General features: G+C 36.3%; 1 protein-coding gene across 2 annotated transcripts in view; it reads right to left on the bottom strand.

The window, feature by feature from the left end:
• bbx (bobby sox homolog) overlaps positions 1-18,984 on the bottom strand; it is a 65,707-nt gene that overhangs the window by 24,964 nt on the left and 21,759 nt on the right. For both annotated transcript variants that reach the window (XM_012957573.3, XM_002932287.4), the window contains exons 3-5: positions 4,566-4,736; positions 2,046-2,282; positions 105-303 (exon numbers count right to left, since the gene is read on the bottom strand). In XM_012957573.3, coding sequence (XP_012813027.1) covers positions 105-303; positions 2,046-2,282; positions 4,566-4,727 — 598 coding nt within the window. In that variant the 5' untranslated portion in view covers positions 4,728-4,736. The remainder of the gene's footprint in view (positions 1-104; positions 304-2,045; positions 2,283-4,565; positions 4,737-18,984) is intronic.

Raw genomic sequence — 18,984 nt, 5'->3', positions numbered from 1 at the left:
CTACTTGCCATTGGCTACTAGATCTGTGGCAGACTTTGTAACTTTTATAACACTATGCAAAGAATGTATGTATAAAATTATTGGAGCAAACTTTAATAACTCACCTGCAATACTAAAATTAAGCTGTGGCATTTCATCTTCTTGTGGGACTTTCTTGGGGCTTGGAACATCTTTGACAGTTTCTGAGCTAAAGGACCACAGTTTTTTCCTGGTAGTTACAGTAGGTGAATGAGCTTTGACGGGTTTATTAGTTGTAGGACACCACTTGTAACCAGGATTTGCTTTCATAAATGCATCTTTGTACTTGAAAAGTAAACAGAAAAGTAATTAATGCCAAACCTCTGATTTCAAACACCTCGAACACTGGAGGTATTGTGCAAAAATGCCTCCTTCTACATTTACACAGTTTTGTCACATGTAAAATGTTTTACATGCGGTAATACCCACCAATCAAGAAGGTATTTGAGGGTGCTTTGTTGCCCATGAGAGACAATATTTCCCACAGGGAAAAAAAATTTAATTTGTTACATACACTTTGCTGAATAGAGTAAAGCCAGCTCTGATAGCCCTCTTCTAAACATGTGTCTATCATGTGTGACATCCTATTATAACATCTCCTCCTAACTTTTGCATCCTACAATAAGACTAACAAAGTTTTAGGGAAGATTACTTTTTTCTTATGTCCCACAAAAAGGGCAACTAACCTACCCTAAGTTTTCTAATTCTCAAATGTGTCCAAGCATTGGTTGTTTTAACACAGAAGTTTTACAATTCATGAACAAATTAAGAACAATTAAATAACTTCTTTATCTATCATTTTAAAGTGATACTGACAGCTAACTAAAAATTTTTTTTACACCTGCTGTTGTGTTTTAATAATCAGCTTGAAATTCCTTCTAAACTAAATCTGCAAAGTTTTTTCGCTTCACAATTATGATAGTACGAATTACAGACCCAAGGAGCAGCCATGTTTGTTCCCTTCTTCCGGGTTTTAATTTAAATACCTCCCAAGTGAATAAATATGCCCAATCACAAACCTGCAACGCCCCTTCTGCTTTCAGCCGGTGTGTGACAAGCTCAGCTCTGTTGTCTATGTGTAATGGAGAGGGGGAAGGGAGAGCCCTGAGAAGCAGGCAGGCATGGGAAAGCTATTTAAATTCTTTGTGCAAAGAGCAGAGAGGGGGGGCAGCCTTTGAAGCAGGCAGGCAATTAAAAGATCAAGCCTGCCTGCTATCTAGTTCACAATGCGAGGAGCGAGGGAGGGGGAACTCTTTGAAGCAACTCTTTGAACTCCTCCCAGTTTATGACGTAGCTCTTTTGACAGATTGAGAAGCTACAATCAGGTTGCCAGACAGTCGGGTTCAGGATCTTCAGTAGGATTTATGTAGAGAAACAGGACTTTTAGGAAAAAACAGTCAACATGACCTATAGGTAGGTTTGGAAGTAGGTTCATATTTGTAAAAGAAATTTTTTGGTGTCAGTATCACTTTAACTACATACATTAATGAATACAGGGTAATTTGCAATATATATCACATACAATACTACAAATCATCAACAAATGCATCTGTCAAGGCAGTGAACATGGATGATCTTAAAGGACATGTCAACCCCAAAAATAAACCCCTAATAAACTAAAAAATAATTCTAAGCAACTTTCCAATATCAATTTATTGAAAATAATTATTGCTTTAAAAGTTATTTGTAAATGTAATTGCTATTGAAAACAGCATTTACTGAACTCCTGGTTATTACCTTTTAAACAATGTTGCAAGTGCTAGGCTCCTCCAGCACGTCAGGTCTGTAAAATCTGCTGGTGTTTGTTACAATGTTTCAAATGCCAGAGCCCCCAGGGCAGAAAATAGAAAGTACAAGCAGACACTGCTTTTAATAGCATTTATACATACAAATAATGAAAAAAACATTAAAAATATGTAATGAATGTATATTGCAAAATATTGCAAACATTAAGTTTTCTTTTATTAGCCAAAAAAAAATTTGGGAGGTTGACATGTCCTTTAATGCAAAAAGTGTGCTTTACAGACCTCTTTAGCCATATCTGTGTACTTCTGCTTCTCATTAGGGTCGAGATAGGCCCACCAATCTGCCAGTATTTTTGTAGCACCACGATTATCCAGACGAGGATGTTCCTGACGAACTAGGGAACGATGACGTTTGCAAAATAAGAGGAAAGCGTTCATTGGCCTCCGTGCTCTTTGTTCACTAGAATCATTGTCTTCTGTTTCATCATTTTCTAGACCATCACCATCAAGAAGCTGGACCTTAAAAAGCAATATAAGTTAGTTTTCTAGACATTAAGGGATGCATAAAACTAAGTCAGAATCAGGCTCACAATGTCTGTAAATAGTTATAAACTTGATAACCCACCATGATTTAATGGGGATATATACCATACATTTTTACAATGCACTAAACCATGTAAAGTAATGTAAAATAGAAGTAAGTGCTTTTATTTTAATACCTTTGGGTTCAAATATGTCCATAACTGCTTGAAAACTGTCCTCTACCCAGCCCTTTTGCAAGCTTCCGGTTTAGACTCTTCAGTATGTGGCTGGGGCTCCTGGCTCTGATAAACTTCAGTAACAGAGTAGCAGCTACTTATAGTGCAGTGAATATGCATAGGGTGGGCAGAGCTTTGCGATGTCACAGACAGTCAGTTCCTGCTCTGCTCTCCTTCTCCCCCCTGGCAGCAGCACAAGCAGAGAGACACAGAAGGAGGAAACTGGGAGGGTTTTTTTTCCTGCTACTGCTGAGTAAAGCCCGTCAGTCAGTGCTGTGACCACTTCCTGTGAGAGACTGAAGTGACTCTCCCATCTTTCATTTCGCTCTGGCTTCTGATTAGAGAGGTTGTCTATGCAGCTCTCATATAATGACAGTTTTAGGAGGTAAAATGCTTTCAAAACATCTTTCTTTCTGCATCATTTCACATTTTGAGGGAGGATGAATATTATAACTGAATATGAACTTTATATAAAATGTCTCCTTTAAGACTATTTGCAAAGGTACATATGTAACCAGATACAGTATTTTTGTTCTCAGATGCAAAAAGAGCAATAGTTTAATGATGTATTTATTTGAAATATTTCCCTTTGCTTCTATGTAAGAATGTCTTCTTCACTTATTCTCAAACAGTCTGCTCCAATTCTGGGCTCTAACCTTACACAATGCAGTAGGATGAGCCAGTTCTGATCCAAACCAACAGCCAATGCCTACAATATTTGTTTCACAATTACACAGTGATATGACTGTACCTTACACTGTTGAAGATCCCTGCGTGAACTGCGTATTTTTAGTATTATCATTTGATATTTGCATTTTTTCCATTACTGCCACTTCAAGAATAAGTCAATAAACTGACTACACTTGTTATATGCTGCTGGAACTCCTCATGACTGTATATTGTGTAAGCATGGGGATGTGTACCATGTAGGTAATACTCAACTGTATTTTTGTGTTGTTTTCCTTCTGAAAATATGCTAATATGCTAATATAGGAAAATATCTGATCATGTTGAAATCAACAAGCAAGCTAAAAGGCAACATTTTCTATGTTAATGCTAATTAACCATTTGACTGCTGGTAGAAAGGGTGTGTTTAACTGCTGGCGTGTTTGGTGAATTAATGGAAACAAATCCTTTGACTGCTTAAGTGTGGTTCATATGTTATCATTATGGCAGTGAGGTTTTCTGGGTTTTGGGGTGTCAGAGCTAATTTGGAAAGTGTAATTACGCTAGTCTAGCCTGTGAAGAAGGTGAGCAACAGATAATTGTATAATCTGAATGGCCTTTCTGTGACACACTCCAATGAAACTTTGGCTTCAGCAGAAAAAATAGGAAGGCGTTAAAAGGGAGAAAATAGAAAACAAAAAGAATGGGGTAAGAAAAGAATGGGAAAAGGAAGTAAGATGATCTTCCTTTTCAAAAAACAGGTCACTACTGTTAGGGGCCTAATTATTATAGTGTGTAAGCCAACATCACTGGTGATGTTGCCTATAGCAACGAATGAGAAATTAAATTTGAATGGTCACCTACAAATTGGGAAACAAAAGCAAAGATTTGATTGGTTGCTATGGACAGCATCACCAGTAATTCTGACTTACACACTATAACAAATATGCCCCAGATTGTATAGCCTTAAAAGCAATCATCCTCTGTTGAAGCTTAGGGTCAGATTTATCAAAATGTAAAATAAGAGCTCACCAAAGAAAAATTCACCCGATTTCTATTCATTTCTATGGGATTTTAAAAGCACATTAATAAAATGGTGATCTATATCTTCCCCCGCTGATAAATATGCTTTTAAAAATCCCATAGCAAAAAATACAAAGTAGGTGAACCTCACATTTTGATAATCTGCCCTTTAGTGTCTTTTAATACAAAAAATTGAGAGAAAGCAAAAATCATACAGCATAATTCCTGCTCTGAAAATATTTGCAGTTAGCTGCTAAAAAACAACTTAATTTAATTTAAATTCTCATTAAACAAGTTTATTTTTACCACAGCAAAATACTCTATGGTACCTGAATACTTAAAATGAAACATTTACCTTATCAATATCTTCTTCATCCTCTTCTTCCTCATCTTCTTCAGAAAAGTCAAGAATTTTGTTTGCAAGCAGTGGGTGCCATTGGAGGCATTTTCTCTTTGGTCGTTTTCCAGCTCCTTCTCCGTCAGTAGAATGGTCCTTATTTTTCACACTGCCTTTCATGACTATACACTGAAAGCAAAACAGATTGAGCTAATATATATATAATAGAATGCATTACAAAGCATAAATGTGTATATATATACCGTATGTATAAACAAATGAGCAGACATTAAAAAACACACTAATGGCAGTCAAACTTGGTGGATGATACACTTATCTCAGCCTGCGTTTCCCATGCAGACTGAGAAAAGTGGATCCGCTCTTATCTGTAGCACTGTGTAGCTCAATGGATTGGTACTAGGTCAGCCTTCATGCAGCTACACTGAGTGGATTTCAGCCTGAAAATGCATGCTTTGGCATTTTTTCAGACCAAAGACTGCTCGGTGTAACTGCACACAGGCCGAACCAGCACCAGTCTGTCGGGTTATATATAGAGCAGGAAAGAAGATCATCTGCTATATGTGAGTGTGCCCTTAAGGATCACTCACACTTAAACAAATATATTTACCAAACCACCGTAGTTAAATTAACTATAATAGTAAATGAACTATAAGGAAACTCAACTTGAATTCCTAGCTGATGCTATATGGTGATCTAGTACAAGGTTTTCTTTTGCAGGTATATGTGGTAAAATGTTAAGAATCATTCACTTTGCTGATGTCATTACTTCTCTATAATATACTAAAATCCTTTCAAAATAGAAATCCTATAATAAAGTAATATAAACCAAGGGAGAAGGGGGGGTTAGTGTAAATAATGAATAATGTAGCGCAGTAATACCAGACTCAGATCTTGCCTTGCAGATCAGTGTACAAAAACGAAATACCCTCTAACGCAATAAGAAAGATCAATGCATAAATTCTTAGTGAAACAAGTGTAATTAAAGTGTCAGCCTAATGCGCTGTCGCCGGAGAAGTGCATAGGATGGTAATTACAGGCTAGCTGTGTGATGTATTCTCCATTGTTTCTCAGCACTGAGCCATTAATGATCATTTCTAAGTTTCAGTGAATTGATGTTTTAATAGTTGCACGCTGGGAACAAGTGGGATATTGTTTTTAGATATTGTTGTTAGGAACAAGTGGAATATTGTTGATATTGTTACTACTGAGCAATAATGCATGAATAATTTCCTACTCAGGGTTACAATGAATTTTTGAAATTAATAATATTGCAAATGTTCCTATTTTATTATCTGTACTACCTAAATATGCAGTACAGTATCCTAATTTTATATTGTGTCACCAATAAGAGAAGACATTTGAGTTGTGGAAAAAACACTTCCAACCTAACGTGTGCTTTTAAGTATATGCCAAAAGAGAGCTGCTGCTTTTTGGGAGTCCCTAGAGAACACAATACAGACCCATAAAAACAATATGAGGTAAGCAATTGCCAATATATTACATCTACATAGATAAATGCTCTTAAAACACTCCAATCGCTTAATTCCTTCAAAAATGCGTATAAAGGCATTTTTAAGTAATTTGGCAATTTTAGTGTTTAACAGAGGCAATTCTCAGTACTGGTATCGGACCCCTTATCTGGAAACCCTTTATCCAGAAAGTACCGAATTATGGAAAGTCCATCTCCCATAGACTTCATTATAAGGAAATAATTTTAATTTTGCAACATCATTTTCTTTTTCTCTTTGATACAGGTATGGGATCCCTTATCTGGAAACCTGTTATCCAGAAAGTACCGAATTATGGAAAGTCCATCTCCCATAGACTTCATTATAAGGAAATAATTTTAATTTTACAACATAATTTTCTTTTTCTCTGTGATACAGGTATGGGATCCCTTATCTGGAAACACGTTATCCAGAAAGTTCTGAATTACGGAAAGGGCATCTCCCATAGACTCCATTATAATCAAATAATTCTAATTTTTAAAAATGATTTCCTTTATCTCTCTAATAATAAAACAGTACCTTGTACTTGATTCTAACTAAGATATAATTAATCCTTATTGGAGGCAAAACAAGCCTATTGGGTTTGTTCAATATTTAAATGATTTTTATAAGACTTAAGTTATGGAGATCCAAATTACGGAAAGATCCCTTATCCGGAAAACCCCAGGTCCCAAGCATTCTGGATAACAGGTCCCATACTTGTAATAAAACTGTACCTTGTACTTGATCCTAATTAAGAGATAAGAAATCCTTATTGGAGCCAAAACAATCCTACTGGGTTTAATTACTGTTTAAATCATTTTTTTAGTAGACTTAAGGTAGCAGATCCGAATTTGAGATAGACCCTTTATCTGGAAAACTCAAGGTCCCGAGCATTCTGGATAAAGGGTCCCATACCTGTATCAGTATCTATGGAAAGATATTTTCTGGCATTTTGCAGCCATGACAAAAAAACGGGTGCCAAAACACACCACGTATCATTGACCTTAACCAAAATGAATCTAGCTGAAAATAGATTACTGGGAAAACCATACCAAAAGAAAATGCATATTTATCCATAGAACACACAATCAATTTGGGTAGCCTCTGTTGAAATTGAATTGCTTTTACAATGAAAGTCCAGATGGGAAGAAGGGTATATAAAGGTTTGTAAGAGCCAAAGAAGAGACACATTTATATAAAATGAACCATAAAGACATAGCTACCATGCCCTTGTCATTTTGAAAGTTTTTATATCTTCTGTTAGTTGCCATTATGAAAAAGACAAAAAAACCTGTTATATACTATTGTTGTGGGTGTTTTGGCTTAAGAAAGACCAAAAGCTCTCACACTACCTTGCAACTTTCCCTTTTCTAGTAATATATTCTCGGGGGGGGGGGGGGATGAAGTAAAGTGCAAAGAACACTGAATAATTTATGATGTTTCAGATCCAACAGGAGCACAATGATTTCACTGCTGCAAATAATTTACTTGTTATCATAAGGCTGCCATGTTACAAAATTGAAAAAGATTTGTCACTGTGAAAAAAATTGTCACAGTGCTGATGTTGTAAAATAAAACAAAAAATGCAAGAAAATATCATTAAAATATATAACATTGTGCGGACACCCGGCCTCATTTACAAAAGCAAGTACAAAGGGCTAAAAGGGATGCAAAACTGAGCATGCAATTATACTATTTACAAAGGTACATGTGTCCATATATACACTAAACTACTTGTGATAAACCCCCTGCATAATAAACTCCTGCTAATAAAGCAATTACAACAAAATGGGAAGGGGGGGGGTTATACTGGTAATCTAATTAACATCCCTGCAAGACACAGCCATGGAGTAGCTTTGAGTTCCCTGTTTAACTTTAAAATAACAAAAACTCTTATTGTGATTTTATGATTTAAACAATGTGGGCACGCTGTCCCTTTAAAAAAATGAATTTCCAATTAAAAGTATTGAGATTGTAAAATCAAGGCAGAGAAAGGGTGCAGTTGTGGAATAGTTGGCTCCATGGCACCATGGAAAGCAAAACTCTAGAGCAATATGTAAGGACTGTTTGCAAGGCAAATGAAAAATGCTGATGTAATAGGTTGAAATGCAACAGAAAAGCAAAGGAAAAAAAACATAAATCAAAATCAAATCAAATGTCAGTACTTATCGTTTCTGCTATGTCAAGTCACTCTTACTAGTCAGGTTCCAAACACAAGGATGGCCTTGTAAACACAACATTTTGTCTTAAAGGTGTAGTGCAAGAATAGACACATTCAGCTTAAAAGCATTACTAATATGGGTCCTATTTAGAGAATTATGAAAGAGTTGTAGTTGCATCAGGAACAGTGTGCTGTGCCTGATGAATTCAAATGCTTAGCATATCATATATAGGTAGTGTGTTATTAATGATGCTGCAATCCAGCTGTTTGTTATGCATTTTTTGAAAAGGGATATACTCTTAAAGAAAAACTATAACCCCCAAACAATGTACATCACTATACAAATATATTGCATAAACAAGCCCATGTAAAACCCTGTTTCATCTAAATAAATAATTTTTATGAAAATATGCTTTTTTGGTAGTATGTGCTATTGGGTACTCCTAAATAGAAAATTGCCATTTTATGAATTAAGGGTCGTCTCCTGGGATAATAGGATTCACAGTGCACACAAACAAGCCAAGGGCACACATACATGCTAGGCCCCATCAGCCAATGAATGGACAGTTCTGCCTTTTGCTTCCACACCTTTTCCTGTTACAGTTAGAGCTGCATTATTTCTGGTCATGTGATTTCTGAGGAAGCACACAGTCCATCAGGTATCGTTTTCCTTTAAAGCAGTTGTCCCTACTTAGGGCAATAACGCTCTGAGTGCCATATTTAAAGTAGCCAAAAAAATAGAAGCACCAAATTGGAAGAGACCACCCCCATGGACTTGTAATTAAATTATGCGACAAATTCATGTCAGCAGACAGTTATATGGAAAAGTGAGCAGATAAGTTTCCAGGTTTCCAAGGCCAGACAAGAAATGGTACAGCTGATTTTAATGAAAGTATACATGTGACACTATATCTGTTAGAAATGTATTTAAAAAATATGAGCTGTCAGTCATGTATTGCCTACATTCCTCCATGCCTGAGGCATAGATGCGGGTCAGTCAAATAATTTCACTTTCCATTCAGCACTTCCTAGAAATCACCCCATTCTGGTGCATACACAAGATTTTGTCAATCTTCTTCTTTGTCAATTTTATGGATTTGTACATCCTAAACTGATGTTGGCTTTTTATGCCTGTGTATCCAGACTGAGGCATGAAATTCCATGCCATTCTATCTGTTCTGTGTCTGCGACTGTACACAATCAGGATTTTTTTGCTACTAAATAGCAGCAGACGTAAGGTAAATGGATATACATTTGCCAGTGTTTAATTTATTGTTAAGGAAGTAGAGTTGTTAAAATAAATACCACCAAACTGACAGACTGTGGCATGGGATTTTCTCAGAGAAGTATATTAACAGCAACAGTAACAAACACTTTTTGAAACAATATTTGAAAACAATTTAACATGAAGTCAACATCACAATAATAGCGTGGCATACCCACCCCATATTTCATGAACAGCAGTGTTTGTATGTACAAGTAATAATAAAAGCAGAGAAATGCTAAGCTTCTGTGGTGTAAATCAGGTGAGCAGGTATTTCATGCTGCTGTGCTGAGCTGACGACTGAAGCTACATCACTATCCCATGAGTCAGCATTGTTTGCCAAGAGATTGCAACAATAAGCACATTCTCTCCATGAACGCACTGGTTTGTAAGCAGTTACGTGGCGTAATGATGGAATCAAGAATTAGAATGAACACCATCGTAAACTGGATATAATAAAAAATGAAATGCCAGATTTGTGTGCAAAAACAAAAATTCCACATTCTTTAAAACAAAATATAATTTGTTTTTATCTGTATATACATTATGGCACACAAATCATATTTATTTTTGCAAATCTGTATATGTTTTGTATATTCCAGAAAGCAAGATGTTTCTCAAAGCAAACAGCTTATACGCTAATACATTATTTCTTATATTGTTTATACAGACAAAAGAGCTCTTTCGAGTATGAACACAACTGAAAATTCATTTCAGTACAGAAAAATCTTACAGATACAAAACACAAACACATTCTGCCCCCTGGTGCTTAATTTCAATGTTACAACAGCTGAAAAGACTTTCACAGAAGGAATAGACAGACTACATTATCTATGGAGCTCCCTGCAGAAATAAGTATCATGTTTACATGGGAAAGAAGTAAATATATTTACTATACCTTGTTAATCATTCATAGCCATTAAAAGAAAAAAAACATTTGAATACATTTTTTTTAAAGAGTACATTTTTAGAATGGAAAGGCAACTATAATAGCTACAGTAGCTTGCCATCGGACATGGTTCTTATACATAATTTTGAGTTGGATGAGCCCACAGTATAGGTCTTTCTGTGTTATGCAATAGTGATGTGCGGGCTGGCCCGATACCCACAAGACCCACAGGTGGGGCATGTTCGGTCCGACCTCAGCACATCACTTGCGGGTCGTGGGCAGGTTCGGGTTGAGCTATTATGCTCACCCTTCCCGCCTGATTCTAGGAGATAGTTAAAAGTTGGATAGATAGATTGCTTATGAATAAGATACCGTTAGATCCTCTGATATTTTTTACTGGGAAATAAAATTCTAAGTTAAAAAAGCCTTCACAAAAAATGGCTAACCATATCCTGACAGAAGCAAAGGGGTCGATAGCAAGAAAGTGGAAATCCCTTATTTCCCCTACAGAGAAAGAATTGCTTGAGTGAGTAAAATATATATGTACAGGGCCGCCATCAGGGGGGCAGAGGGGGTACAGTTGCGCCAGGCCCCATAAAATGTTTTTCCATAATGAGGCCTGGTCAGGTCACAAAAGATATGCAATATATGCGTATAAAATTACGCAACTTACGTAACTTCTACAAAAATTGCCTAGAAAACTGCCTTGAAGCCTACGGAACTTGTGTATCAAGCGAAAGACAATGAGAATCTTTGCAGGGACACTGACCCCCAATGAACTGACTGACTTATCAGCACGTTAATTATTCATTTTAACTATTTATATGAACTGATTATTATTGAGTAACATCAGTTGTTTATATTGAAAGCTATTTACTAAATTATATCAGTGACTGCTACATAAAATTTCCAGCAGGGGAATGACTGGTAATTGGGCCCCTACGATTATGCAATTTACATAACTTATGCAAACACTTGCCTTACTTTCAAATAAACTCACGTAACATACATACTGACCCCAATGAAAATACTGACTTATTGGCACATTAATTAATTTGACTATTTTTATACTACTGACTAGTTATTGGGCTCCACAGGAATATCACTGGGCCCCTAAACTTACGTAGTTTACGTAACTTATGCAAAACCTTACGTAACTTTCATATCAAGCAATGACAGCGGAGAGCAGGGGCAGGTAGGTGGGAAGGGGTAAAACTTAGGACAAACTCCACTGACCCCCTAATAAATTGAATGACTTGTTAGCACATTAATCAATGGAACTTTTTGATACAGTCTGTTTTAACTGGGATGTTATAGAACTCATGGAAGGTACCAGAACGACAGGTGGGGCCCATTGCTAGCGATAAGCTTATCTGCGTAAGTATAGAATATTGGTTGTATAGAAAGATACATATGAATAAAAATGTAGATCTTGAAGTCAAACATGTATATATTTCTTTCTTTTCTTTTGTACATGATACAAAATTGTGAATAATATGATCACTGCATTTCTGGCTCATATCATGGCCCTTAGGGGCAAGCTGTTAATCTGTTTGATTAAAATAAAAAAGTTGAAAAAAATAATATACATTATTAGTGCATGACAGCTCTGAAAACCGACCAAATAACATCAACAAATAATAGTTAGCCATAAAGCATCACCCTCTGTGACAGACAAGCTTAATATTCTGCTTGATATTTTACAACATCCCCTAAACAATTTCTGAAGTGTCGCAGACACTTCTAACAAAATACAGTATGGTGACCCCCTGTGACAATGCTAAAGGCCTGAATCATTACTACTATACAGATGCTGGACCTTTAAGCTGGTGCAATAAGCTCAGTATATAAATAATGGCATTTCTATCCATATTCATTTTTAGATAACTTTCCATTTTTAGAACATACTGGGGGTCATTTATCAACACTGGGCAAATTTCCCCATGGACAGTAACCCATAGCAACCAATCAGTGATAGGCTTTTTTAAGGCAGCTGCAGCTAAATCAATATATGTAACAATTTGATTTGTTGCCATCGGTTACTGCCCATGGGCAAATTTGCCCAGTGTTGATAAATGACCCCCACAGTTTCTAGTACAAAATATAGTAACCAATAATATATAACTTAACGTAAACTGCCATAAAAGTTAAAGTATGTCTGCAAACCAACACAGCATTGCCAAAAAACTACTGCAGTTTAGAGGTTGGCAACATAGCTTACTACTGCTGCAAATGGGAATCTAGACAGTAAGTTTTGATGGGTAACTGCCCCTTTAACTATGCAAGTATAACAATCGCATGTATAATTGCTTTCAAGTGTACCCTTTCCAAAATGAATTTTTACAATGTAAATCTGGTTGTCATGGTTAGTGATTTGCTAGTGCTTACGTAGCAAAATATCTTTATCACTACCTATCTTTTTAGCTTGGTCAACTTTTAGATTTTTTAATAATTATATTTTTGCACCACAGCATGAATTTAAAAACTAAAGATACTAAAAATTAGTTTTTAGAGGAATGTACAGGTATGGGACCTGTTATCAAGGATGCTTGGGACCTGTGGTTTTTCGGATAAGGGATCTTTCCATAATTTGGATCTCCATAAGTCAACTAAAAATCATTTAAATATTGAATAAACCCAATAGGATTGTTTTGCCACCAATAAAGATAAATTATACCTTAGTTGGGATCAAGTACAAGGCACTGTTTTGTTATTACAGAGAAAAATGAAATCATTTTCAAAAATTAGAATTATTTGCTTCTAATGGAGTCTATGGAAGATATCCTTTCCGTAATTCAGAACTTTCTGGATAACAGGTTACTGAATAACTGTACCTGTATTACTGCCATAGGGCAGGCAGTAAAAACAAGAGTCCTTTGCAGCCTGCTGTTTGTACAGGTATGGGATCCGTTACCCGGAAACCCATTATCCAGAAAGTTCTGAATTAGAGAAAGGCCATCTACCATAGACTCCATTATAAGCAAATAATTCTAATTATTGAAAATTATTTCCTTTTTCTCTGTAATAATAAAATAGTATCTTGTACTTTATCCCAACTAAGATATAATTAATCCTTATTGAAGGCAAAACAAGCCTATTGGGTTTATTCAATATTTAAGTACTTTTTAGCAGACTTAAGTTATGGAGATCCAAATTACAGAAAGATCCCTTATCCAGGTCCCGAGCATTCTGAAAAATGGGTCCCATACCTGTACTCCCATATTATATGTTTTAATGAGGCCCAAATTATGGGGCGGGATGGGTGGTAGACACCTATACGAGCACTTTCCGTATTCATCAAGAAAGTGCAGCTCTTTTTGCTCCCCAACTGTTACCCACAAGCACTGATGGAAAAGGTTCATAATGTGAAAAACATAGTTGGTTGTTCATGTTTTTTTCATTTTGCATCCTGCCCTGCTGAACATAAAAGAATCCTTAAGTTTGTAAGCATAACCCAGAAAAGACACTATGGTGTTAGTGTAAGAGTTGTACTAGTGCTACAGATTAGTTCTGAGTTGCCTTCTGATTTATGTAAGGTACCGCCAGCTACAATGTTAAAAGTAAAAGTGGCACAAACCTAACTTCTTAAAGGTCTTTCCTTACATCTGTCATTATTTAGAATCTAGTCTAAAAACTCTAAAAACAAATATGCTTTCTGGATAAGTAATAACTTTGCATAACTTAATAATTTGTTTAGGTACTTCTGCAGCTATTATTATTATTAACATTTATTTATAAAGCGAAAACATATTCCGCAGCGCTGCACAATAAGTGGGAACCTATAACAGCTTTATGTTTTTTGGTGCATTTTGCCTGAGAGAATTGGTTCAGGTTGTTCAAGTTAGTTAAATCATGCTTGTGTTTTTAAAAAGTACCAGTTTAATTAAGATCAAGGCACTTCAATAACATTTTGTTTTTGACTACAATGTTTGACTTTTTGGTTGTAAAAATTATGCAGCTAAAAGATAACCTAAGCTTCAGGTTTTTTTTTTCAACAGAATAAAACATGCATACGGTGCTCTTTGAAACGTACATATGGTGAAACACACATATGGTGCCCTTTGAGGAATGGTTAGAGTTATGCCACATCTTTTGCTTTAAACTTTGGCCAAATGATCTTGGTCTCATGTGACCACAAAACTATTTCTGGTAAACTTCAAGTAGACTTTTTAAGTACTTATTTGTTTTTACCACCCTCCCATAGAGCCCAGTGTTATAAAGGATGTGTCTGTGCACCCTGTTAATACTGAAGGAACTAGCTATGGCACTGTGTGTTGCCTGGGAAAATTAATATTGCATCTTTAAAATAACAGTACAAAGTACTATTGAATGCAAAACATTTTCTACTAGAAAGCAGACCAATTGCATTGGTCCGATGCATAGCAGAAGCTCAGAACAGGCACATATCAAAGTAGGTAACTAAGTGGTTATCAGAAAAAAAACTCCACAGGTCCAGGCTCAGTAAATGTACAACATATGCCTTAATGGCTAAAGGAGAATGATTGGCTATAATGTCTCTGGGCAGCTGACAATCTAATAAGCCCTCAGCTATCCAAGTCAGTAAGTCAGCTGCCTGAACTATACACTGACAACACACATATAAGCAAGAGCATGGCAATATAGGATTATTTTTTTTATCTCTCAATATATATAGCACCAATGCATTTCCGCAGCACTTTACAGATATTATACATTATTCACATCAGTACCTGCCCCAGTGAAGCTCACAATCTAAGGTCCCTCTCCTATTTACATAGTTTTATCAGGAACCAATTAACCAGCGGGTGTGTTTTTATGTGTGAGGAAACCCACACAAACACCGTGACCAAGAATATACACCCTCCTTGCAGATAGCACCCTGGCTTAAATGAAACTTAGGAGTCTGCAAGGCAGCAGTGCTACCCACTGAGCCACAGTGCCACCTTTAGGATCTCTAAGTTCTTATGAGAAGAAGTAACAGGTACAGATAGCCATGTTGATGGGCTTGGATTGTGGACCGCACAATATGGGCATGAGTCAGTTCCTAAAAAAATTGTAAATGCAGCATCTATAGCAATAGATACAATCAAATACATGCATATTGTAGCTAATGACGGAGTGACAGGTATCTCTGCACCACCAATTCCTTCATTAGGAAGGTAGGCACATTTTTTACATGCTCAGTTTTGGAATACGACGTAGAAGTCACATTCTGTGATGTCATTAGCTGTTTTAATGCAACATGTATGATTTTTTATTCTTCATCTCAAATAAATTATTAAAACTAATTACGTAAGTTATTCTTCTTTAAATAATTTTGACCTAAGCTATTTGTCCAAAAGATGAACTTACCCTATAAATTATAGTGGATATTAGCAAGATAAAACATCAATTTTTCTCTTTTAAAAAAGATATTGTACTTTTGACAACTTCTATCTGGGGATGTTGATTCTGATACCTTTCAAACAACTATCCTTTTTATCACTTGCCAAAAAAGTTGTTAAAGGTTACAAGCAAATCATAGATTTGCATATACATTACACAAAGTACTGACGATGCTAATCAGGTTCAAATAGGCCACACTTACACCCTGCAGAGCAGATACTTCTATGAGTATTTTAGTCAATTAAAGGAAAAGTAACAATAAAATTTTTTAAGTAAAAAAATATATTCTACCCTGCACCAATAATTATGCTAACCTGCAAACCATTTAGTATTTTGACTGCTTTATTAGAAAATACCTGCTAAAACTTGACTTGACCGGTCATTTGAAATAAGGTGATACGGCGAAGGAAGGAGCAGCATCCACTATGCGACGATCGATTGATCGAGCCTAGCCTGACGCCTTCCTATAAAGAAGATCGTTGCATAGTGGATGCTGCTTCTTCCTTTGCCGTATCACCTTATTTCAAAGGACCGGAAGCCAAGTTTTAGCAGGTATTTTCTAATAAAGCAGTCAAAATACTAAATGGTTTGCAGGATAGGGTATTTATTGGTGCAAGCCAAAGAGAGGATCATGGGAGCCTATGCAGAACTATCAGGAGTGGGCCACAGCAACAGTACTTATCCAACGTGATTTTCCTGTTATCACAGAAGAATTCTGGCTGTGGAAGAGACCACTATTTGGTGCTGTATGCAAGTAAATGAGCTGCCAACTTAAGAGTGGCCAAGTGGTCAGGGTGCCCATATATGGCAAGCTTAAGAGGCTTTATCTACCAAGGTTCAAAAAGGGCCAAACACATGGAACCTATATTAAATATTGTGTTATTTAAAATAGTGAATTATTTATATTTTAATTTAAAAACATATGTTTCCTATATTTTTAGCATTACAAAATACTAATGGATTGTAGACCTATATGTATAAGGGCTTATGTCTAATTGCACCCTGTGTTTTCCACTTAGATAAAGAGTTCATTATGTAGGAGTTATACCTTTAAGGGCTATGTCACACGTGGCGTTTGTTATGCCATATTATTATGAAGTTCAAAGCATTACTATGGAAAACACTGTAATACATGTTGTAAAACACTCATGCATTTTACATGCTGATATCCCCCAAAAAAGTCAGATTGGATTGCCACAATATTGTAGTGCTTTGTGAAAAACATGAATTGGTGCATAGGTTTGTGATTAAAGGAGAAGGAAAGGCTAGTAAAGAGTTAATCTCAAGCTGCAGGCATACATTCAGTTCTCTCAATAGTTCCCTTAAGTCTCCCCATATTTCACCTGTTCAGATCTGAAGCCAAACAGGAAGAAAAAACGATGAGCAGTGTAAAGAAAGTTCCCATAATGCCTCACTCCTGCACAGACATGCAGACCAAATGAACATGCTCAGTTAGTAAGACTATGAGTCAGCTTCCTGCTGATTGGCTCAGATCCACATTCCTAAGGGGGGCAGTGAGTTCTTAGCATTCTTGAGGGCGGGGGGAGCAGGAAAGAGCAGAGAACAGAAAGCTGCGTGTCTGTGGCACAGGAATTACAGACACAACTAATATTTTTTCAGAGAAGTCAGTGCAGCGTTTCTGTGAGTGCTTATGGCTGTATTTCCATAGACCTTTCTGATAAAGCTTAGTTAGTTTTTACCTTTCTTTCTCCTTTAAGTGGAACGACACATAGGTAACTTAGAAATAAGTATGGAAGATATATGTGTGTAAAAATGATTGCATTTTCTGCAGACATTTTTACTGTACATTACAATTTCGTAAAAACCACCATGTGTGACATAGCCCTAAAGGAGAACCTGATTAAATACTTCATCCAACCACAATAACTATGAAGATACAAGGGGATGAGATTCAGTGAAAACTATTGGTACATCAGTGAGTACAATTATGCACAAAAAAGGCAGCATACATTTTCAGCACAAGTCCCATTTAGTGTGTATACACTTAACAGAGGTGTACATTACCTCAGCAAGCATATCCACTGATTGATGTGATCAGAATATATTTAAGGGTTATTGCTTATGTGACAATTAGGGGCCCATTTACTAAATAATTTCATATTTTTTCTAACTTTTTTTTAACTTGTAGAACATTACGGAATGTATGGGAAAAGTTCAAAATTTTTGTTAAATTTTGGAATTCTTTAAAGCTTTGGTTAAACTTTCCTCGGGACTTTCTTTTCGCCAGGTTTGATCTGTCAAGTGCCATTGAGTCCTATGGAAGGCTTCCAAAGCCAGACATGGAAGGCATCAAAGCCGGAAAGGTTTTCGTGGCTTAACATACTTTTTGGCACAATATTTTTATATTTTACATTATATTTTATTTTATTTACATTATATTTTATATTTTATTTACAATATTTTTGGCACATATTGTGACTTTCAGAAACTTCAGAAACTATTGTGGTACTCCAAATTTTTACCATATTGTGTTTTAAGCCCAGAAAAAATGGTTTATTTAGATGAAGCAGGATTTTACATATAGTTACATAGTTACATAGGGTTGAAAAAAGACCATTGTCCATCAAGTTCAACCCATCCGAGTAAACCCAGCACACAACCTATACTAACCAATCTATACACTCACATACATAAACTATATATATATACAACCAGTAATACTAACTGTAGATATTAGTATCACAATAGCCTTGGATATTCTGCTTGTTCAAAAACTCATCCAGGCCCCTCTTAAAGGCATTAACAGAGTCTGCCATTACCACATCACTAGGAAGGGCATTGTTTTTATGGGAAAAAAGAACATCCCCCAACTGCCTATAATCCCCTCTAATGTACTTGTACAGAGTAATCATGTCCCCTCGCAAGCGCCTCTTTTCCAGAGAAAACAACCCCAACCTCGACAGTCTAACCTCATAGCTTAAATCTTCCATCCCCTTAACCAGTTTAGTTGCACGTCTCTGCACTCTCTCCAGCTCATTAATATCCTTCTTAAGGACTGGAGCCCAAAACTGCACTGCATACTCAAGGTGAGGCCTTACCAGGGACCTATAAAGAGGCAAAAATATGTTCTCATCCCTTGAGTCAATGCCCTTTTTTATACAAGACAGCACTTTATTTGCTGTAGTAGCCACAGAATGACACTGCCTGGAATTGGACAACTTGTGATCTACAAAAACCCCTAGATCCTTCTCCATTAAGGATGCCCCCAACACACTACCATTCAGTAG

Source organism: Xenopus tropicalis, chromosome 2, assembly GCF_000004195.4.
Source record: "Xenopus tropicalis strain Nigerian chromosome 2, UCB_Xtro_10.0, whole genome shotgun sequence".
In the NCBI taxonomy this organism is placed as follows: Eukaryota; Metazoa; Chordata; class Amphibia; order Anura; family Pipidae; genus Xenopus; species Xenopus tropicalis.
The sequence above is the reverse complement of the archived record's forward strand: the minus strand, read 5'-3'. Positions and strand labels throughout refer to the sequence as shown.